This window comes from Sciurus vulgaris (assembly GCF_902686455.1).
Source record: "Sciurus vulgaris genome assembly, chromosome: 3".
NCBI lineage: Eukaryota > Metazoa > Chordata > Mammalia > Rodentia > Sciuridae > Sciurus > Sciurus vulgaris.
The window spans coordinates 155,230,006-155,253,788 of record NC_136463.1 but is presented as its reverse complement, the minus strand read 5'-3'; the positions used below and the strand labels follow the sequence as shown (position 1 = coordinate 155,253,788).

General features: G+C 33.4%; 1 protein-coding gene and 1 long non-coding RNA gene across 3 annotated transcripts in view; one reads left to right on the top strand and one right to left on the bottom strand.

Moving 5' to 3' along the window:
- The first annotated feature begins 1,387 nt into the window (after positions 1-1,387).
- Positions 1,388-4,483, top strand: LOC306655922. Its single transcript, XR_013762349.1, has 2 exons — positions 1,388-2,767; positions 2,813-4,483. It is a non-coding gene; the product is annotated as an uncharacterized lncRNA (long non-coding RNA).
- The window catches only part of BMPR2 (bone morphogenetic protein receptor type 2), a 161,502-nt gene continuing 141,603 nt past the window's right edge, over positions 3,885-23,783 (bottom strand). Inside the window, exons 10-13 of one of the 2 annotated variants that reach the window (XM_079130572.1) lie at positions 23,339-23,475; positions 15,702-15,874; positions 12,665-13,944; positions 3,885-11,369 (exon numbers count right to left, since the gene is read on the bottom strand). In XM_079130572.1, the coding sequence (XP_078986698.1) occupies positions 11,119-11,369; positions 12,665-13,944; positions 15,702-15,874; positions 23,339-23,475 (1,841 nt within the window). In that variant the 3' untranslated portion in view covers positions 3,885-11,118. The remainder of the gene's footprint in view (positions 11,370-12,664; positions 13,945-15,701; positions 15,875-23,338; positions 23,476-23,783) is intronic. The other variant, XM_079130573.1, reaches the window with a different exon arrangement.

Sequence of the window (23,783 nt, the reverse complement as noted above, 5' to 3'; positions counted from 1 at the left end):
ATGCGAGGTAAACACTCTACCACTGACTTATAACCCCAGTCCCTTCAATGATTCTTAATGTTAGTAAAATGCAATTTTAAGGTAGACACTAAAGAGAAAATAATAATCAGAAATTGTTTCCTCAAAATAATAAATACTGATAAAGTCAAAGACAAAAATCGACCTTAAAAAATCTAAAAACTATTTATAAAATGTCTTTATAGAACTCTGCTAAACTCTAATAGAATCCTAGAAAATGCTAGAATTCCACGAAAGACACCTTTTCCAATGTGTCAGAAATTGTAAATTATATTTCATTTTGGAACTAAAGTCATAGGATATCGAGATCATGTTTATTTTTTCCTTTTTTGTGAGTGGGGCAGGGGGTATCAGGAATTGAACCCCGGGGTGTCTAATCACTGAACCACACCCCCAGCCCTTTTTATATTTTATTTAGAGACAGGATCTCATTGAGTTGCTTAGGGCCTTGCTAAGTTGCTGAGGCCGGCACAACAGGCATGCGCCACTATGCCTGGTTATTTTTTTTCCATATTTTTTATTGGTGTATTACAGTTGTACATAATGGTGGAATCTGTTGTTACATATTTGTACATGCACTTGAGATCGTGTTTATTAAGGCCTGGTTTTGGATATGTGCTGTTCTGGAGAGTAGTAACAAGTAGGCTTTTTGCCTATACCACATCTTAGCCTGTGGAAAGCACTGGTTTTTTTAAATATAAATCGTTTGACAAAGTCTGTCCTGCCGAGTATTCAAAATCAATAAGAAAACATTACAAATCTAATTTGATAACATGGTTAGTCCTTGGAAAGAATGGAGAATTCCAGTTATTAGAACATGAAGTAAGAGAGCCACCTAGTGGTCAAAGTCATGTGCAGCTTTGCTGCTGGGCGCCTGAGGAGTGATTTTATTGTTAGTTAAGAAGTGAAACACAGTTTAAAAAAAAAAAAAAAGAAAGAAAAGATAAAAGCATTTTACTGATAGAGCTAGTTTTCAAACTTACCCTTTTTATAGCCATGGTGCTGAATGCAGCATGTAGGTAGTACTGGTGCTTGTTTATTTAAAGTTCTTTGTAGTCACAGGCAGCACACCCACACATTTCCTCAGTGCTTATCGTTTTGTAACATTTTAACCCCCATATGTGCCACAAATCCCATAAACTAACTTAAGAAATGACCTGAAATTGAATTACTTTCAAGCACAAAGAGTAACCAGATGAACTAGGAAGTCTGATTAATACAGGATAAATGAGAATGTACTCTAAAAATGTAAAAAAAAAAAAAAAAAAGACTTGGTGTCAGCATATCTGTCAATTAAACTTTGGTACTTCAGAGACAGAAAATTGATCAGACTCCCTCTTGATGGAAAAGACTGACAATCTAGTATAGGAAATAGAGTGGAAATGGAGGAAGATAGGTTTCCAAAGGTATGTAGCCACTGCAGGTAGACAAGTTAGAATTTCAGGTAGATAAACTTGAACCTGATGACCTGGTAAGAAGAAACAATGAGAATTAAGAGGAGAGAGATATAGCAGTTTTTAATTGTTTTTCTTACACTTTTTAAACGTGAGAAGATATGACTCCTATAGGGTATCACCAAGTGTCAAGAATAAGCCAGTTTAATAAGCTTATTTACTTCAAAATAAATAAATGAAATGTTAACTTTAAAAAAAAAACTGGGTAGTTCTGAAGTTGTATGACATTGAAAGAGAATGATGTGTTTCCTTAAATATTTTTTTCTTTAGGATTTTAAGCATATTTTCCCTATCTTACATAAATGATTGATGAGTTTCATTATCATTGGGGAGGTAGGTAAGCAAAGGAAAACTTTCTGGAGTCGTGAAGTTAAGCTGGCTGATTGAGGAGTTGATGGGAGAAGGAAACACCTGGCAAGAGAAGGGTGGCTTTTCTTGAAGACCACAGATCTGCAATGAACCCCTACCTCCTTGCCATCTCTCCACCATTTTCCACTTTAGGACATCTTGTTTTTTGGTTGTACTGAGAACCAAACCCCTGGCTTTGTGCACGGGAAGCACACACTCTACCACTGTGCAGCTCCCACCCAGGCCTTCAAAGTCTGCTCTATACTCATTTTTTCAGGGTAGTGAAAAGGCCACCCCCATATGTCTTAGTTTGCTAGGATACATTATTCTCTTTACATCTCATACAACTTCAGAACTACTCAGTTGGGTTTTTGTTGTTGTTGTTTTGTTTTTGGTACTGGGGATCTAACCATGGGTGCTTTAAAACTGAGCTACATTCCCAGTTCTTTTTATTTTGAGACAGGGTCTAAGTTGTTGAGGCTGGTCTCAAACTTGTGATCCTCCTGCCTCAGCCTCCAGAGTCACTGGGATCGCAGATGTGTGCCACACCTGGCTAGTTATTTATTTTGAAGTAAATAAATGTTTATTAAACTGGTTATTTATGACACTTGGTGATTATTAGTTCGAATTGATCTAATGAGGCATTCATTCAAAGAGAACAAACTGGGTGTTTCTCTTTCTGGGTGACTTATCTAGGGAAAGCTTTCAAAAATTCCATTTCTACTTAGTCTGCTTCATTTCTGGTCCAAATTCTTCCTTGTCTCCACTTCACTTGTCCTGTTGAAATCCCACCCATCCTTTCAAGACCTGGCTCGAAAACCATTTCTTCAGCTGAAGTCTTCCTTGGCTTTTCAAACACACGGTTTACCGTTTATTTGGGCACTTACATATCACCTTGTTTAGAAGTAACCATTTCCTGGTTAGGCACTTTATCTCCTCCATAAGAGGTTTAAACCATTTCCTGGTTAGGCACTTTATCTCCTCCATAAGAGGTTTAAGTTCCTGGAGGGCAGGAACTAGAACATACTTTCTGGAGTCTCTCAATACAGCAATAATTATTCAATTTTGAAAAAGCAAGCAATAAGTCATACCAATAAAATACAAGTTGCAAATGTAGAATTTCACCTTTAAGAAACACTATAAAATAGAGGCCAAGATAACTCAGGGCTTCACGCATGCCAGGCAAGCACTCTATCACTGAACTACGTCTCCGGCCCTGTGTGTCTGGCGTAGTGGAGAGTGAACCCAGGGGTGCTCTACCATAGATATATCCTCAGCTTTTTTTAATTTTGAGACAGGGCTTGCCAAGTCCCAGGCTCAAAGTTGCAGTCCTCCTGCCTCAGCTTCCCAAGTAGCTGGAATTTCAGGAATGCACTACTTATATTCCATTTTAAGAAGGTCTTCTACACCTGTGGACCCATGTGTTTGGGAGATCAGGCAGAAGGATTGCTTAAGCTCAGGAATTTGGGACAAGCTGGACAATGTAGGGAGACCCTGCCCAAAAACTAAAATTAAATTGAAAAAAAGGCAGCCTTCCAAAAATACAAAGATCTAATAAAAAAGATTACTTAATGATGTGAAGTACAGCCACATTAGATGAATAGAGGGAGTACCTAGCGGCTTTAAGTACCCTACAGTCACTCCATGTATGTTTCTTACTACTCTTATTATTGAATCATTTTCACTTTTTTCTTGCCACAAAGCTTGAAAGCTATAGTTCACAGCAAAATGGGAAATGATCTCATTACTTAACAGCTCTGTGGCTTTGGGTGAGATATTTAATTTCTCTGACCTTCGGTTCTTTCATTTATAAAAAGGAGATAAAATAAATATTTTGTAGGATTGTTGTGAAAATTATCTACCATGTATATAGAGAATAACTAACAGTGCCTGGCATACTGTAGGTGGCCATAAATTACTATGTATTATTCTAACTTCAGGCTTTGTTTTTTTAATGTATCACACTTAGTTGTTGAACATTTAGTATTCTAGTGCAAAAGACCTAAAATATACTAGAAATAATAATTTCTAAAGACCTCATAAAATAAAAAAGTACAGTTACTGTTGTCATTAATATGATCTTTAATAAATGGAATAATGCACCATTTTACAGCAAGCCTTTTTAAACCTAAATAACTGTCTTAAAATCTCCTTCTCCAATGTCTTTGTATCAATACAATCTTTTTATTTAGGTTTATATATATCAAAGCATTTACTTACACTTATTCATAGAAAACTCTTTAGTGGCTTAATGTCAGCTTTCATAGTGGCATCCATAGATAATATAAAAGAAAAGTGATTTGCTTTATTTCATACTCACACTGATCCATCAAACACAACTTATACAGCATAGCAAGGTCTCAGACAGCTTATACAAAAGCAAAATAACTGAAAGTAATATTCATAAATTCATAATATGATATTCTATCTGTAATGTAAGAGCAAAACACACCAACAAAAGATACCCGTTAACAAGAAAGAGGGTTCTGAGGAAGTGCCATTATTTCTCAGCCTTTCTTTTTCTAGAAAAGCATCCTCAGAAATGAATACTCTGTAGCTTATGTCTTTCCTGTCCATTCAGAAAAAGCATGGCAGCTACACATTTCCATGTTTCAGCTACTATAACACCCTAGGAGTTAGTGTATTTTACAATTATCCATGTATCTTCATTTGAAAAATTATCAACAGAAAACTAAGAATGATTCCAGCTTATACAAACACTTATACAACATAATCTCTATGGAAATGAAATAACAAGGCATACAAAAATTGCTTAAATAAATAAATGTGACCAGAATAAGAAAAGCCACAGAAGTCAAGCAATTCAATGTTAAACCAGAGTCTCACAATCTTTTAACTGTATTTTTTAGTAATTGAGTTTTCTTACTGTTAAGTTTCTTTAAAAATAATTTTCTTTTACATATGTAAGAGGTTTGGTAACAAGGTGGGGATCCTGAGACAAGAAACTGATTACAAAACAACTTCATTGCTAGAATTAAACACAGTATACCATTTTAGAACTTGAGCTTATCTGATTCAAAGAAAAATTCTATTTGGTTTTGACAATGTGATAAGATTACCTAGATTATCTCTCAGAATCATCCAAGCTATTACTAAAGCTATAAACTCAATTGTTAATTTTTAGAAGAAAATTTATAATGTTAAATTGCCTCTTAAGAAAATTATATCTCAGAGGAATTGCTTTGTTATCAAAAAACAAAACAAAATGATTTGTCCCATCATGGATAGCCATTCAAAGAACAGAAAGGTTTAAACCAGTACCTCAACTCTAAGGCCTAAATTTGCTGTAACATATAGCCAATTAGTTGAGTCATTCCTTTTATTCAGTAATTACCAACTGGGCAAGTTTTTATGATGAAAGAAATCTGATTTTACGTTTATGTGAATTAAGTCAAATAATAACATGAGACGTTAAATGAACGATGCAACAAACACTTTAAATATTCAACTGGATCTAATTGCTAGTTTGCTACCAACTGAACTTTTTCAGTATATGAAGAGATGAAAGGGGCCCTGAGTTTTTAAGTAATATTATGTTTATAGAGTGATTTTATAACAGGAAAATGTTTTTGAAATCTAAAAGTACAAATAAAATGGGAAAATCCATGTATTTTTTAAAACTGAAAAAAATTGTAATTTTAAATATAATAATTTTCTTAAATATTCAATCACAAACTGAACACCCTAATGAAGTAATTTTATTTCTAAAGATTCCTTCTCTTACACAGATTTTAATGCGGGTTTCAAATTAAGTTTTTTAAATAAAATGCGTATGTTCACAATGTTTAATAATAAGGCTACAAACATCACAGTAATAATGGAATTGCAATTTTTAAAAATATGAAAGACTTATTTGGGGCATAATTTTAATACACAGCATAAATTCTCCTTAAATATTTACTTTCAAATGTATCTGCCACACGATAACTGTCTACATTTTTCTTTATACAGCAACACTCAACTTTAATCAGTCACTTAAAAGGGAAAGTTGTTATAGTCCAGTCCATGTTGCAAAACAATGATAAGTATTTCAAAAGTGGTCTACAAAAATGTTCATAGATTATACCTGATTTTTGTAGGGTTTGCTTTTAAAAATGAATCTTGTGTTTAGTGTTCAACACAATGAGTTGATACAAATAAATGTAAAACATCGTGGTTCAATCATAATACTATGCTTACTGCAATATAAGTTAAAAATTTTAATGGCAAAATGACATACAATTCTCTATGCATGGCTTTTTAGTTATAATTAATGAAAACATAAAATCACAAAACTGCAATTTAAGGGAAAATGTTAGATAATATAAAAATTAAGGGCTGATTTTGCTGGTGGTCTGATGGTTGAATCCAATGTCAAATGACAACTAACTCAATTCTATCAAACTACTGAACTATTACTTAAACGGAGTAATTAATTTGAATAGAATGTAAAATATAATTTTATGTGCTCCTAAATATAAATAAGGTCATTAAAATAGAACTGAGGAAGAAAGGCTAAAGAAACTGAACCAATTTTGTTTGAAGAACTGAGATTTAGGTGTTAACTGAGAAATCTGAAGCATACTAGAGTAACAATGTTGGAGAGGATGACCACTGTTCTTTTTTTCCTACTGGGTAAAGAAATGGATTAAAAATTGAAGCAAGAGGGAGACAGAATAGACATGCGGAAAACTTTTCTGACACATAAAGTTGCAAGTCAGATAACAGAGGGACAGAGTAAATCAGACATAAACCATGTGGCAATTTAAGGAGAGTAATGGGTAGGTGCACTAGAGCACTATGTGATTGTGTTTTTTCATGTTAATCTAGAAATGTGTAGAAAAGCCTTCTTTGGATAATAACTTTTGTGTAACTAGTTCAAACAGTGATTTGCCAGATTTATTTAATGAATATATCTAGGAAGGGATCATGTAGGTAGTTTGGGGCAAACTTTGCATAGTTCATAATCTTAAAGTTAAAATGCAACTTCATTGCTGGGTGGGGGGAACCCACTACCAGTCACAGCTATGAATATTTAGAAATATCCCAGTCTGAAAGAGACTTCTGGGTTGTATGAGGGGTATTACTCAATTTCTAGAATGACTGGTCTAGATAATCAAATTAATGAGTACATAGATTATAACTTTAGGAGTTAGCTAAGAAGATAAGGTGATATATAAAGCAACCTGTGAATAGTTATGTAAAATAAATCTGCATATAATTGGTAGTAAGTTCAACATAAATTTATAAAACGTGGTATAGAAATGTAAAGTAACATCAAGTTCTAGGAATTAACAATCTCCAATGAAAAAAAGGAAACAAAAAGTTTATTCAAATATTCAATTTTTTAAAATGACTTTCAAGAGACATATTGACAGAGACTAAAAATTCAGTATAATAGTTGTGACCCAACTTGAATTCCATTTAGCCTTAGAAGACAAACTTGTAAATATTTTACATAAAAATATTTGCCAAATTTTGTGATAATTCTAACTGAAACACATACTTACTTGAGAGTTTCTTCTCTTCTAGTTATTTTCATATTCAGAATCAATGTACATTTTCTAGGACAAGTAAATACACATGAGGAAGCTAGATTACTCCATGAAAGATATTATCCTTGTATCCTTCCCATGTCCTATTCAATTAGTTTTTCTGGATTAACAAATTTTCTAAAGTCATCAGATGCAGAAATTTCAAAGATTGAAAATTTCAAAGGATTGATGAGATTGAAGTTCTATGCTAAAAATTAATTTTTCCAAATATAGTATAGAATTATTTTAGGAAAATGTTCCAAAGCTACCTTTAGTTTTCCCTTAAAATTTACTTTACCTTTTGTTCTGCAATATAAGAATGCTAGGAGTGAGGCGAAATTATTATTATTTTTCCCCTCCCACCCCTCTTTTGAAATTATTTTAAGATGGCAAATTTAAGACTGATTTTTGTTCTGAATTAGTAATTACATCTTAAGCAAAATAAGCATAAAGTCTATACATTTTATGGTTGCCTAACTGCTAAAATCATTAACGTGTCTGGTTTGGCTTATATACAAACCACAATTGTGCTGGCATATAATAACTGAATTTCTTACAAAATGTCAGTAAATGACACAACCTGTCATACAGTATATAGGCAGTGTGCTATGGATAAGAGATGTAGAGAGGAAGACACAGGCTAAATCCCATCTTTGTTATTAGATGTGAACTTTAGGCAAATTACCTAGTTTCTCTTAACTTTTATTTCCTCATCTTTAAAGTGGGAATGTTAGCTCATTGGGTTGCTGTGAGGATTAAAAGTAATATATATATATATATATATATATATATATATATATATATATCTCCCAGTATTCTGTATGTGCCCTCTCATATTTTCTACAGGAAGTTTTTTTTTTTTCCTCACAATTATGCACTTAGAAAAAGGTTTTAGGATTTACATTTCAATCACTTAGTGTAAACATAATCCAAATTAAGTTCTTTCATTTATTTAATTCTGGTATACAATCTGAATTTTGTTAAGGGAACTGATATTAGACTATGATTACCTAGCATGATGCTTTTAAGGTTATATTAATATCCAGTGAAATAAGTTTTCATATTTTCAAATTCAATGGCCCTTGATTTAAAAAGAGCCAAATTCTTTTCTACATGCAAAATTTTGTGATAGCATTTAAATATCAGCTTTAAAAAACATTTATTGTCACATGAATAAAATTAGCAATTATATAATTTAAGTCACTTAAAGTGATTTTGCTTCTTATATATTACAAAGATTCTAAAAGTCTGATGTACAATTTAATCTAAAAATTTTAATATGATCTACATTTTCTACCTTTCCTACTTTTTCAGCAGTTGACTAAAATAACTGGGGAAAGAAAATTGTTTTAAACATGTTTGCATGAAATGAACAACTATGCAGAGTTATTTTAATCAGGTAAGTTAATTTTTAAAACCATTTTATTATTAAACATTAAAAAATGTTGAAAAACTTAAAATGGACTGGCCCAAATAGTAAGAACTCTTCTTCTGATAGGAAAAGATCAGTTAAAACCTCAAATAGACATTTATCCTCAATGCTTCAAATTAGAGATGGAACAAAATTTATTTTTATTCAATTGTCTCCCAAATGCTTGAAAAGAATATCCTGAAATGCATTTGAAGGACACTAAAGATAAGAGAACTAAGTGAAAATTTCCTGGGAAAGAACATATGGAACATGTGCAAACAAAAATTTGTCACACAGATAAAAGATAACAGCTTTATGAAAAAATTACATGCCAGAAGACTAAAAATTATGTTAAGGGTCTGAATCGCAAGAAAGGTCCAACAAAACATAAAGGGTGGAAATCCTGGGCACTAAAAAATAATCTTAATTCTAAGAATCAAGACCTATATCCAGCAATCCAGTTGAATAAATGATAAATGTTGTAATCTCTAATTCATAAGATCACAGCAGATGGCAATAAGAAGGTTTATATACAAGTAAGTCACAAGTGTTTTGGACAGCAAGTTGGGAAATTTAAGCTGTCTTTTACTAAATGCTCAAGACAGAGAAGTATAAATGAGAAAATATTGTTCAGGAGGTAAGAACTTACATCAGAAATTTGGGAATTTATGTTTTCCTCTTGACTTTTTATTTCCCAGAAAAATCTTAGAACTTAATTAGATAATGTTATACTAAGTACTCCATGAATCTGAAAAACTGTTTTTAAATTGACAGAATATAATTTGTTTAGAAAAAAATTCCCTTATTTGAAAGAAAGTGCTTTATTAAAAAAAAATGCAGAAGTTGTTACTTCAGAGAAGATTATTAGTAATGACAAAAGCAAGGAAGCTTTAAAAATGATATGATTTTAAGGGCATATTATCACTAAAAGATGTACTCTAATGCAACATAAATAATAAATTCTGCTTACATACCAAAGATTATGTGAAAAACTAGTAAAAGGAGAAATTATGAAATGGGGATTAATGATGAAATACACAGTTTTGCAAAGAGAGAGGGTAAATCTCAGCCTGCTCAAGAAAGGTTAAATTTGGCAGTAATCCTTCCTGCCACAGAGATTTGGCATGCCAGTTGAATGATTTTTCTACACAGTGTTTTAGGTCATGGGTAAAGGAATCATTTTCACATAAAGCCACTAGACTTTGCTTGGGAACAGAATAAAAGATACTACAGGTTCAAAACTATGAATTACTTTTGAAGCTAAAGTAAAAAAAAAAATGTAATTTTCTTTGAGTCAGAGATGGCCTATTCAGAGAATGAAGGTTATAAAACTATAATGTCTTAACCATCTACTTATGTAAAAACTCCATGTAAGTTTAACTCTAAAGGTTTTCTGATAAAAATGTATTTCTTAAATAAATGAATATGGAACATATGCATACAAAAATAAAATAAAAAGGTAAAGGCTAATATTTGATTTCTTGTATTTTGTTCTATGCTCTCTTGTGAACTTCCAAAACCAGAACCAAATATACTTGTTAAAATGCCCAGAAGGATACGTTTCAGATTTGGAAGGTTTAAAGAATATGGCATTTCAAAATGGGTTTTGGTAGTTCCTTCTATAGAGCCCTTTCAGACAATGTTTCTGCATTCTCCAAAAGGAGAGAGAAAGCAAGAAATCAGGTAGCTGCTTTCTTCTGTGCAAAATTCACTGTCACAGAACTGATGTACAAAAAGCATGGGAGACAGGGGAGAAAAATGGAAGAATGGGAGGAGAAAGATGCTCATATTATGGAAGAATGTGTGCCCCGTTAGGAAGAGAGCTTACAAGAAAGCTTATTTGTGGTCTATAGACTATTGCACATTCAGACAAAATATAAGAGAAAAGAATGTCCAACAGATAATATGTTCAAGAACATATCAACATATAAACTAGCTTGTGCCCAGAAATAAAACATGGATACCAGACACCACTGCAGGCAAACCTGTCATAATTGTTTCTGTTTTAATGACCTTTATAAAATGGTCCAAACTGATTATCAGCAATACAATGTTTTTGCTTTTTTTTTCTTAAAAAAATATTTTGAGACCACTTTTGATACACACACACATATAATTCTGTGGTCATAACAGACAAATACAACTTTAGCGAGACTAAACAAAAGTGCAAAACTTAAAAAAAAATTAAAAAATATGGAAGCATAAGCTAATTTTTCTGCATAGCTGAAATCTATTTAAAGCAAGTCCTTGTTGCAGGAGTGGGAGGGGGTGCTGACAGGAGGATAAAGCAGTTTTTTTTTAAGTGTCTTCTGCATGTTAAATGATGCAAAAAATAATTTCACTCCGAAACATTTCACAGACAATTCATTCCTATATCTTTAGACACCATAGTTGTGGCAGTGCCTCCTTCTGCAAGGTAAACAGCGGTGCTAGATTTGGAATGAACTGCCCTGTCACTGCCATTGTTGTTGACCTCACAGTCCAGTGGTTCAGTAGAGATGACCCAGGTGGAGGGGCGCCATCGCTTAAGTGAATAGGGAGTTTTCACTCGCTTCTTGATCTTTTCACCTGATCCTGATTTGCCATCTTGTGTTGACTCACCTACTGAAAATAAAAGTATGGAAAAATGAACTATATATAAGGAAAATATTGAGAAGTAAAGGGGTAGGGTTGAATTTCAAGAGTAGGTCAAGCCAATATCTGCAGGAGGTGATAACAGACATTTCTTGAAATTCACAATGCCAGGCAATGTTTTACTATGCAAAATTTAACCAACTCATTTTGAAACTCTAAGTCAAATATTTTTGTAACTGATTGAATTGTAGGGAAATGAATGAAATATAGAAAACACATAAGTATAAATGGAGAAAATTCAAAGTACTTAGCTGTATTCTCAAATTCTTTGGTTTTGGAAGAGATCCCAATTTGGTAAAACACAATCATTCCATTTAATGCTCAAAGTAGATCAAATTTTAAAGGTGTCTAAACACATAAGATTTTTCAGAAGAATGATAGAAATTTTATAGTAAAAATTTTCCAGTAATTCTCTTCGCATACCTGGTAAAATGTTTTATTGATATCCTACAATAAGGGTGTGTCAACTGGTCTATAATACATGCCACTTAAGCAAGGGGCTGTGTTGTTTTTTGAGACCTGTATTTTTCTTACAGTCCATTTTGTAGTATTTGACAACCATAAAACATGACGGATTTTTTTCTTCCTTATGTGTTGACAGTTTAAAAAACAAACCATTTTGTATAATGACTGTTAGAAATTTTAGTAAGCTTTCCTAGCTTGTTTTGTAATCCCTTTAGGGCAAAAACCCAAATATCAACTTGTTATTTAAATTGCCATGGAACCCATAGTACAATAACCATAAGTATAGAAGGAATTCAACACATAAATTTTGAAAAAGATGACACTGAGCAACTGAGAATAACTTTAATAGTTTCTTCATAATGACTTTTCTGAAATTTGTATGTATTTTAAGATTTCCTAATGTAGGTATAATAGACAAAATGTAGGTATAATACACTAATGTGTAACAAGGTATCAAAAGTTATAATGGCATAATGCTATTTAGAGCTACTAAACTGGTATTTACTTAATCCCAACTGCTCATAATAAGTATATGAACTGTATTACAGAGCGGCAGTCACATAAAGCATGTATTAAATTGGGAATCCTTCTGTTGTGACATTGATCTTTTAATTATTGAGGACAAAATTTTTTCTTCTTTCCTATAGTCTAATTACTTTTGAAGCCTAACTAAATGGCTTATTTTTATTTTGCAAGTGGTATAGGAAACAGTCACCAGTTGGAACACAATCTGATTTTATGTAGCAATCTAAACGGCTTCAAAGGATACATAGGAGACATTACATGATTCCTTCACTTACTCTGTATACTGCTGCCATCCAGGACATTTGTGGCTGAAAGATCCAAAGAATTGGGCCTCTGTGCTCTTCTGGGCTTTGATGACCCTGGATCTGTTACTGTGCTTGAAACAACCTGTGTAAGAACATCTTGTTCTGAACATGGATTACTGTTGTTGTTATTGGAATTAGTTCGGCCGCCTTCTAGTGGCCGTTCCCTCCTGTCCACGAGACGATCCAGAACACCTTCATCATGGCCAGCTTGTTGATCCCGTCTTAGTAAAGGTTCATGCTCATCAGGACTGGAATTAATATTCAGTCGGGTATCCTCACCAATAAATTGATTCTGCAGCATTTCTTGGGCCCTTTGTGTAACCATATTTGCTGTCTGGCCTGATGGTACTGCCCCATTGGCATACTGGGTTGTGGCAGCATGGGAGTTAACACTGTGGTTTCTACCTGCCACTCCATTCATGGTGACTGTCACCACATGAGGTTCTGCTGCATTGATTGTATTCATCTTGGCAACTCCAGTTTCTACTTGTTTCAAGTTAGATTTGTGCTTGCTGCCAAATTTTAGCCGGGGCTCCTTTGTTGAATTTTTGGTGTTCAAAGGCAAACTAGTAGGTCTCTTAGGAAGGTTCTGTTGTTTAGGGAGAGGGTAGATCTGAGCAGGTGGAACGTCAGGAATTAAACATGCTTGGCCATTTGCAGCCTGTGTGTAGTCCTGCTGACCAGTCACTTCTACTGCAAGCTTTATGAGTGGGTAAAGCAAGCTAGAGCTGGTACTACTCAGTGGATCTGGCCCACTGAACTGTTTAAGAGAATGCTCCATCAGATTCTCATCAGAACTTTCCTTGAGGTTCTTATCAACTTCTTTTGGGTCTAGCTTGTTCGTCTCCAAGTCTTCTTCTGTCAGCTGTAAGCAGACAGGGGTTGGCCCAATTGACTGTGCAACATTTGTGGCATGGAGATTTGTTTCATCTGGGTATGGCATCTCAGATATAGTGGTCATACCAGTACTTGGAGTGAGGCCAGTGGTGTTTGTGGTGGTTGTGTTGGTGGACAGACTGGTGACACTTGTTTCAGGGCTAGGGATTCGAGCTTGTGCTTGCTGTCGTTCATAATTTATTGAGTTTCGGTTCTTTTCCCCTATAGTCAAAGGTGTGCTAGACATTGAGTGCTCAGAGGAAATATTCTTCACAATGCTGTCAGTGTGATGGATAGAATCTTCAATGTATGAGGAAGAAGAATAATCTGGATAAGGGCCAATTTTTGGCACACGCCTATTATGTGATAGGTTGCTTAAAGAAAGAAAAAAAGTATGACATTGAGAATGTACATTTATGACAAACAGTCTCCTCAAGCACAACCTCTGATTTTAAAGGCTGAGCTGTTTTTCATTTCATTTTACTGCCAACCTATATTACTTAAAAGGTCTAGTAAAAAAATCAAGTATTAATAACTTGCTAAATGCTAATTTTATATTAATTAACCCTATTGAAAAATCTATATGAATCTAGATTTTTACAGATACTCATTACTTTGGTTTGAGAGTTAATTTAAAAATATCCCCTATAATTTAAAAACATACCAAATATACCTTTACAAACTATACTTGTACAACTAAACACTATGTTTTATAAGAGAAGGAACCATGGCTAATGTTTCTTTTGTATTCTCCCACCTGAGAACCACTGCTTTACTCAAAGAATATGTTATAAATTGAATTATTGGCCAAATGGTAAAAATAATGCTATTAGGTTGTTTTAAAGAGTTCCCATTAAGAGATACAGTCTAGCAACATAAGGAAAAGAGGTATTATAATGGAAGACTGATGAAGTTATAAGGGAAATGATAGGAAAGCAGAGAAGAAAAGGCTGTTATAGAATCACAAGAAAAGGAAGCTAAGTAGGTAGGGAGGTTAAGATTCAATAATATAAAAACCTAGAATGAGAGTGAATATAGAATGGACTATGATTTAGGGGAATCTATAGTAGAGACTGGAGATGAGACATAGCATGCAGAGAGTAAAGCTGAAAATAACACAGGAGGGGGGAAAAGGTCAAAGTAGAGCATCAAGAATTTCTTCTTACCGTTCAAAAAAGTTCAAAAACATTTAATGTAAAAGCTTTAGCTGACTCTTGAGACAGGTATCAATAGCATATTAGAAAATATAGAATGAAAAGACATGGGAGCAAGACTTCCTCAGGTAGAGAGAGAGAATTTATATTTAGAATTACTAGTCTCTACCTTCTTTGACTTATTGATGTAAGAGTTTATATCTGAAATGATCTATATATAAGTAGTACAAATAGATCATAATACAAACTGCTCTTAGAAAAGAGAAGAGAAAATAGCAAAGAAAATAATTCAATAATGAAGTATATTTTTAATCTCAATTTTCTCTGGTAACTCCTGGCTGAAAATTAGATAAAATTCATAGGAAAGTCTTTTCCCCCCTGAATATGGAACAAAGAAATAGAGAGGAGCCAGTCTAAAAGTTTCAAGTTGTAGGAATTTTTTAAAGTCTTTTAATTTAGAACTAAAATTCATAGTTCTAACAAAGGAAAAAACATAAAACAATGATCATGGCAGAATAGAAAGAATGCTAAAATTTTTAAGAAAGAGCATTGGATAGAAAGCCTGCAAACCTTAGTGTTCAGTAAAACAGTGTTAGATATATAGGCAGGTTCATAGTTTCCTCTATTTAAAAAAAATCAGAGGAAGACAGAATAATAACTACAATGGGTATATTAGATAATATGTAGAAAGACTTATAAACCTTTGAACTATGAAATTATTTTACCTTCATTACTGCAGGGAAGTTGAAGCATTAATAAAGCCTAATCTCTTTATTTTCAGATGTAAAAAATACAGATTCCATCTTGCACTCATACCAAATAAATGTTTTTGAGTAGATATTAAAAGAAAAAGTGGGACTTTACAATTCATGAGTTAGTCACTGCATTATTAGACTGGTTTAACAGTATTTATTTCCTATTTTTTGTTTGGTCTAAGTTTTCCATACTGAGAGTTGCCAAACCCCTCAGCATCTTACCGCTCATTCTGCATAGCAGTAGACATGGGATTGACTGTTGGGCTCACAGATTTGTTTCTTTCCCATATCATCATAAGTTCAGCCATCCTTTCCTCAGCACACTGTGCAGTAAGCCGAGCCTCTGCATCCTGGTCCCAACAGTCTTCGATTGTCTCCTTAAGTGACCTCACTGCCTGTAACACAAAGGATATGTCAAACATTGTGTCTTTAAAAAATGTACTAAGCTTTTTAGTTTACAATATGAGATAAAAGAAAAACCAGGTTCTTTAAAACCAGTATTGTACAAAATTATATTGTAGACTGCAGAGATTTATAAAGGTGTTTTTTGCAGAAAGTGAAATTTTGGGAAGATTCTCAGAAGCTGAGGAGCAAGGAAGCAAGCAACGCCTCCCCTCTCCCCCCCCAAATTCGGGTTTAACTCAGGGGCACTTAACCACTAAGCCACATCCCCAGTAGCAAGCAAGCTTTTCTTTTTTTTCTTTTTCTTTTTTACAGTGCTGGGGATTGAACCCAGAGCCTTGTGCTTACACCAACTGAGCTATTTCCCCAGTCGGCAAGGAAGCTTTTAACTTAACTCTCTGAAGAATTATCTACAAAGGCTAAGCAGTTATAATCTGTTGTAGATATTTTCTCAAGAATCTGTTGTAGATATTTTCTCAAGGCCACAGGTTTATGTCACTGTTTTATTTTGATCAATAGCCACTAATTCCACTTCAAAAATAAATTTTGAGTTTGATGGACTTTTGACATTTGGCTATCTTCTGTCTCTAGGTGAACCTTCTCACCTTTATTCCTAGTCAAGTGTGCTTCATTCCAACCTTAAAACTTAAAATAGTCCCATTCTGTAGAATTCCCATACATCTGCAATGAACAACAGTCTTCCTTTGGGAAAGTTTTTCCCCCTTTTTTAATTGTTACATTATAATTATACATAATGGGGAATTCATTGTAGCAAAGTTGGTTTTAACTCCCTTTAAGAAAACAGACTTTGGATACATTGGTAGATCACTACTGAAAATTCTTTCAGATCTGATTTTGGATTTGTTTGTTTGTTTATTTATTTTTAATTGTTAATGGATCTTTTATTTTATTTATTTTTATGTGGTGCTGAGGATTGAACCCAGTGCCTCACATATGGTAGGCAAGTGCTCTATCACTGAGCTACAACTCCAGCCCTGGATTTGTTTTTATTAAGCTTCGATCTTTTCATTTGCTCTGATATTTATACTTCCTGGATATTTAAAACACTTGCTTTCAAAAAGTTTGGCTATAGGCTAAGGGTTGCCAGATTTAGCTAACAAAAATATAGGACACCAACTTAAACTTGAACGTCAGATAAACCAACACATTTTTAGTATATGTAAATCCCATATAATCCTTGATCTGAGTATTTGATCTGTGAAAAATATTTTAGGCTAAAATTCTTGTACGTAATCTTGGTGACATTTTAAACGTCTCCTCACAATTTGTGTTCTGCAACAAACAAATCTGAACTCTGAACATGGAATAAATTATTAGGGCTGGGGGTGTAGTTCAAGGCAGAGTGCTTGCCTAGCATACACAGGGACCCAGGTTCCATCCCTAGCACTGGAAACAAAATAAAATAAAACAGAAGAATCTTGGGATGGGGGAATGTAGCTCTGTGATCTAGCTGTAACTGCAGAAAAGAAAAGAAAAGAAAAAGATTAATAATATTCTTTCTGGGCATATACTTATTGTATAATGGTCCATTTTGAGTAATAAAGATTTTGAAAAGCTCTCTTAAATACTGAGGAACCTAGACATTACTTGGTCCTAGGCAGAAGAGACCCAAGGAGACAATAAGTAGGTGATCTTTAGGTCCAGCACTAGGAGGAAGTGAAAGCTACAGCAGAACTGTAAAAAATCTGCATAGGCATTAAAGGAGGGTCCCAAATAGTCAATCTACAAAGATCTGGAGAGTATTTTCTTTTTTATTCTTTTTTGGTCATCATTTTTTTTTTCGTTCAGTTTTACTTATTTATTGATTTTTAGAATTTTTTTTTTTTTTTTTTAGTTGTTGATGGACCTTTATTTTTATTGATTTATAAGTGGTGCTAAGAATCCAACTCAGGACATGGACACAAACCCAAATAAATACAACTTTCTAATACTAGACAAAGGTGCCAAAAATATGCAGTGGAGAAAAGATAGCCTCTTCAACAAATGGTGCTGGGAGAATTGGAAATCCATATGCAACAGAATGAAACTAAACCCATATCTCTCACCCTGCACAAAGCTCAACTCAAAATGGATTAAGGACCTTGGAATCAGACCAGAGACCCTGCAGATTATAGAAGAAAAAGTAGGTCCAGATCTTCAACATGTCGGCCTAGGACCAGACTTCCTCAACAGGACTCCCATAGCACAAGAAATAAAAGCAAGAATCAATAACTGGGATAGATTCAAACTAAAAAGCTTTCTCTCAGCAAAGGAAACTATCAGCAATGCGAAGAAAGAGCCTACAGAATGGGAGAATATCTTTGCCAATCATACTTCAGATAGAGCACTAATCTCCAGAATCTATAAAGAACTCAAAAAACTCTACACCAAGAATTCAAATAATCCAATCGACAAATGGGCTAAGAAAATGAACAGACACTTCACAGAAGAAGATGTACAAGCAATCAACAAACATATGAAAAAATGTTCAACATCTCTAGTAATAAGAGAAATGCAAATCAAAACCTAAGATTCCATCTGACCCCAATTAGAATGGCGATTATCAAGAATACGAGCAACAACAGGTGTTGGCGAGGATGTGGGGAGAAAGGTACACTCATACATTGCTGGTGGGGCTGCAAATTAGTGCAGCCACTCTGGAAAGCAGTGTGGAGATTCCTTAGAAAACTTGGAATGGAACCACCATTTGACCCAGCTATCCCACTCCTTGGTCTATACCCAAAGGACTTAAAATCAGCATACTACAGAGATAAAGCCACATCAATGTTCATAGCTGCTCAATTCACAATAGCCAGATTATGGAACCAACCTAGATGTCCTTCAATTGATGAGTGGATAAAGAAACTGTGGTATATATATATACAATGGAATATTACTTTGCCATAAAGAACGATAAAATTATGGCATTTGCAGGCAAATGGATGAAATTGGAGACCATCATGCTAAGTGAGATAAGCCAATCTCAAAAAACTAAAGGACGAATGATCTCGCTGATAAGTGGATGATGACGCATAAGGGGGAAGATGGGAGGAGTTAGTGTTAGGGTTAGGGTTAGGGTTAGGGAGGGGGGCAAGAATGGAGGAAGAAAGGTCTGTTTAGAGGGAAAAGAAGGGTAGGAGGGGTGGGGGGGAAGGGAAAAAATAATAGAATGAATCAAACAACATTACCATATGTAAATTTATGATTATACAAATGGTATGCCTTTAACCCATGTACAAACAGACAAACAACATGTATCCCATTTGTTTACAATAAAAAAAAAAACCTAATGAAAACATTAAAAAAAAAAAAAAAAAAGAATCCAACTCAGTGTCTCACACATGCTAGGCAAGCGCTCTACCACTGAGCCACAACCCCAGTCCTTTTGTCCAATTTTAAATGAAAAATTAAAACACACAAAGAACCAGAAAATATGATCCATTCACAGGGAAAAAAAAGAAAATAAACTATCTCTGAGGAAGGACACATTGGAGTTATTAGATGAACTATCTTAAAAATGCTCAAAGATGTAAGGAAACCATGGATAAAGAACTAAAGGACATCAAGAAAACAAGTGTTTCAATAAATGGAGAACAGCAATAAAAAATAAATTATAAAAAGGAATAGCAATATAAAACAGAGTTAAAAGTACAAAAACAAATTATAATATTTATTAATATGGCCCAATAGCAGATATGAGCAGATATAAGAGAGAAGAATCAGTGAATTTGGAGATAGGGAAAATAAAATTATTCAGTCTGAGGACCAGAAACCAGAAGAATAAGGAAAAAAGAACAGAGCTTTTAAGACTTGTCAGATACCACCAACAATACCCAAATAAACAAAATGGGAGTTTTAGAAGTGGAGAAGAAAGAAGGGGACAGGAAGAATATTTGAAGATATAATGGCTCAAAACTCCCCAAATTTAATAAAAGGAATGTATCTATATACACACCCAAGAAATCTAACAAACTAAGTAGGATTAAATTAAAAAGTTCCATACTGAGATATGTTATGATCAAACTGTCAAAAAGCAAAGAGAATCTTGACAACAAGAGATTGGAAGTATACAGGAATCCTCAATAAGATTAATAATCAAGCTGGACATGGTAGTTCATGCCCATAATACCAGCAACTCAGGAGGCTAAAACAAGAGGATCATAAGTTCAAGGCCAGCAACTCAGTGTGACCCTGTCTCAATCAATTAAATCAATAAATAGAACAGCTCCGTGATAGAGACCCCCAGTTTCAATCCCAATACTGAAGGAAAATAAATAAATACACACACACACACACACACACACATACAAATACAAATATACACAAATATCCATACAAATTTTCACATTAATATCTGGAAGATTTTGAGTTTTAGTGTAAAATGTTTTTTAACTGCAGTGCAACTAAAAAAACAAAACCATCTTTTAGAGATCTATTTCTCTCTTTTTATAAACTACATACCTGCTACCTAATTCTAGTACTGGATTGTCATTCAGAGAAGCATTTTATTGACTGTACCATATTAAGTTTAAATGGATTTCCTGGAAATGAGCCAAGTATTAAAAATTCCTTACTTAGCAACTGAGTCTAAATTGGAGATAAAAAGTTTTCAGGTAAACATGCATATGATGCATATTCCATAATGGTAGGGTTGCCAAGAGATACTTAAAAAGAATAAGAACTTATTTGCTGTGGTGAAATAAAACAGTGTAAGGACGATGAAGTTGCATTTCACTAGAATAAAATTTCACAGATTTTTCTTTTAAAGACACTTCATTGTGAGGCTGATACATCTAATGAATCCTGGCAAAGTATTTAGCCTCTCAACTATTATTAAGAACCTCTCTGTCCCCAGTTTCTATGGTAGAAGGTACAGTTAGGAAATCTTGACACTGTGTGCTTGACAACAGGATCTACAATTGCCAGATACTGAAGGACTTTAATTTCATTTGAAACAGAAGCCAATCTTGAAGTATAATCTACTGACAAAGATGACCATTAAAGATAAATGTTCAATCTACAATCTGTACAGATATAAATATCTTTTTTCCCTAGAAATTTGTTTCTTTTTTATTAATTATGTTTTTATTTTTACAGACTGCATTTTGATTCATTTGGTTGTGCCTCTCTCTGATGTAACAATAACAAAAATATTCTAACCTTATTAAGGCAATCCAAAATTTAAAATATGAAATTATTTTTCACCTTTTGTTCTTTAATTATAGTCAATAAAATATGCATAAATTATAAAAATTAATGCCTTTAGAAGTAATTAAAACTATTATTACCTTCTTAAAATAAGAACACATTGCTAAGGGAAAAAGTGATATGAATTTCTAGAACTATAAATATGATACTGGAAATTAAAAATTTAATAAACAGATAACTGATACAAATTAACAGTGAAAAATAAAAGGGTTATTTGAAAGGTATGACAACAACAATAAATAGTAAGTACAAGAAAAAATTGAAACCTGGAATATCAGGTGGTCCAGTATTAGCCTAATGAGAATTCCAGAAGGAAGAAATGGAAAAAATTTTTAAACAAATATTACACAACTCCTCTGATTGAGGAAAGTTCTGAATTTTATTTTCTTTGGTACTAGGAATTGAATTCAGGGGCACTTGGTCACGGAGTTACATCCTCAGATCAAAATGATCTATCTATCTATCTATCTATCTATCTATCTATCTATCTATCTATCTATCTATCTATCTATCTTGGTACTAGGGATTGAACCAAGGGGCACTTACCCACTGAGCCATATGCCTAGCCCTTTTTATGTTTTATTTTGAGACAGGGTCTTGCAACATTGCTCAGGACCTTGCTAAGTTGCTGAGTCTGGTCTCAAACTTGCGATCCTCCTGTCTCAGCCTCCTAAGATTGGGATTAGCAAATTATTTTTTCTTTCATGAATTTTCTCAAGTAATGTGTGTTAGTATGTGCATTAAGTGGTAAACATTATGAGTCACCTAGTGAGAACCTGTCTCAAAATATAAAATAAAAAAGATCAGGATGTGGTTCAGTGGTTAAGTGCCTCTGGGCTTAATCCCTAGTACCAAGCAAACAACAACAACAACAAAAAAAAAAAAAAAAAGAAAGAAAAAATAATTTGCAAGAAATAGAATACTTGAAAACTTTTTTAAATGTTATTCTAAGGAGACCTTGGAAAGAAGAAAGAAAGAAAAAAGAAAGATGACAAGAAATCAAAAATAATATACTGGATGGTGAATTCTAAAACATTCTCCCTAAAGGGGGGAGGGGTTACAGTATCCAAAATAGGACACAATGTCTTATTTGCAATAAATGCTTATATAATCACAATTCTACAAAATTGTTTTAATTTCATTTAAATTTTAGATCAATCTGTAGATCATAAATCATCTAATAATATATGGAATATTATAAAACTGAGAGTAAATGTGAAACAATTTATAAAATGGGATTAAATTTAATATTCGAAGTTAAAATGATAATCTCCAGAAGGGAGAGGGACCCTAGAACATTGCTAAGGGGAGTTATTCTTGGAGAGTGGTAGCAGGGAAGGGTGTTTTTTTTTCCTTTTTCCTTTTCTTTCTTATGACTTTCTATTTAATTTGTTTTGTTTACCCCATAAAATCTTAATTATTTTAAGAGAGAAAAACAGATCACTCTCATTAACAAATGGTACAATAATTATAACATGCTATACAATAGAATATGGACTAACTGGAGAAAATGAGACAAGATCTGTAGGTTATAACATTAAAAATTACTGGTTAAAAAATAAACTCCAGAAATGACCATGGATAATGAGCTGATCCTATTCATATAAAACAATCTTATGAACGTGTGTGAATACATAAATGTTGGTAAGATGTTTTCAGTGTTTCAACAATTTACAAATGGCAGGAGTCTCTGAAGAAACTTCACTGCTGTGAACCACATTTTATTCCCCCCTGGTAGTACTGGGGATCCAACTCAGGGCCTCATGCATGCTAAGCCCATGCTTTACCACTGAGCTAAATCCCCAGTCCCGTGAACTACATTTTTAATATGCATTTTTATATTTTGGTTTCTTTTAAGTCTTACCTACATTTTTATTAGTTATTTATCAGTTTCTAAGTCTGCACTAATTAACGTTTTTGGTTTTATTCTGAGGGGAGTAAGATATAATTTTAATAATGTTTAAAACATTAACATTAATTATTCTGTTAACAATCTAGTGAACTTCAGACACATCATTAGTCTCTCTAAACAGTATTTTATACTTTGAAAAAACTGAAGCTGAATCAAAATTGGGGACTTTTTGGATATAAAAATTTTTGAAAACAAAGAATATCATAAAAATCAAGTAAGTTTAATTTCTGGTATTAGAAAACTCTAAAAACTATTAACATTATTAACTGTCTATTTTTGCTTCAAGGACCATTAAAACATATCTAGTAAAAAAAAAAAAAAATTAGTTTTTTCTTACCAGGCTGTTTTCTTTCCAGGCTTCTGGGAACTTGGGCCTCTGTTTTTCCCTAGACACAAGAACCTGCATGTCTTCAAAAGTGGGATGATTTCCAACTTCTGTCTGAAATGCCATCTGATATTCTGGTACAGATTCACCTGTGTGTGTGTAGAAAAGAATGACAGTATTTTTATTTATCATAAGTGAAAATAATAGGGGTATTTTGATAGCAAATAAGCAAAAGAAATTGTGCATGTTAAATCTTTTCAGGTATTTAGAAATCCTAAGGAGATCCTGTTGTAGGTTTAATGCTTTACTAAAAAATACTGAGAATAGTCTCAAACATTTTTGATAAATCAAATGATAATTTCAATGACAGCAGGTTTTATTTATTTATTTTTTTTATTGGTGCTAGGGATCAAACCAATGCCCTTGTACATACTAAGCATGAACCCTATGATTGCTC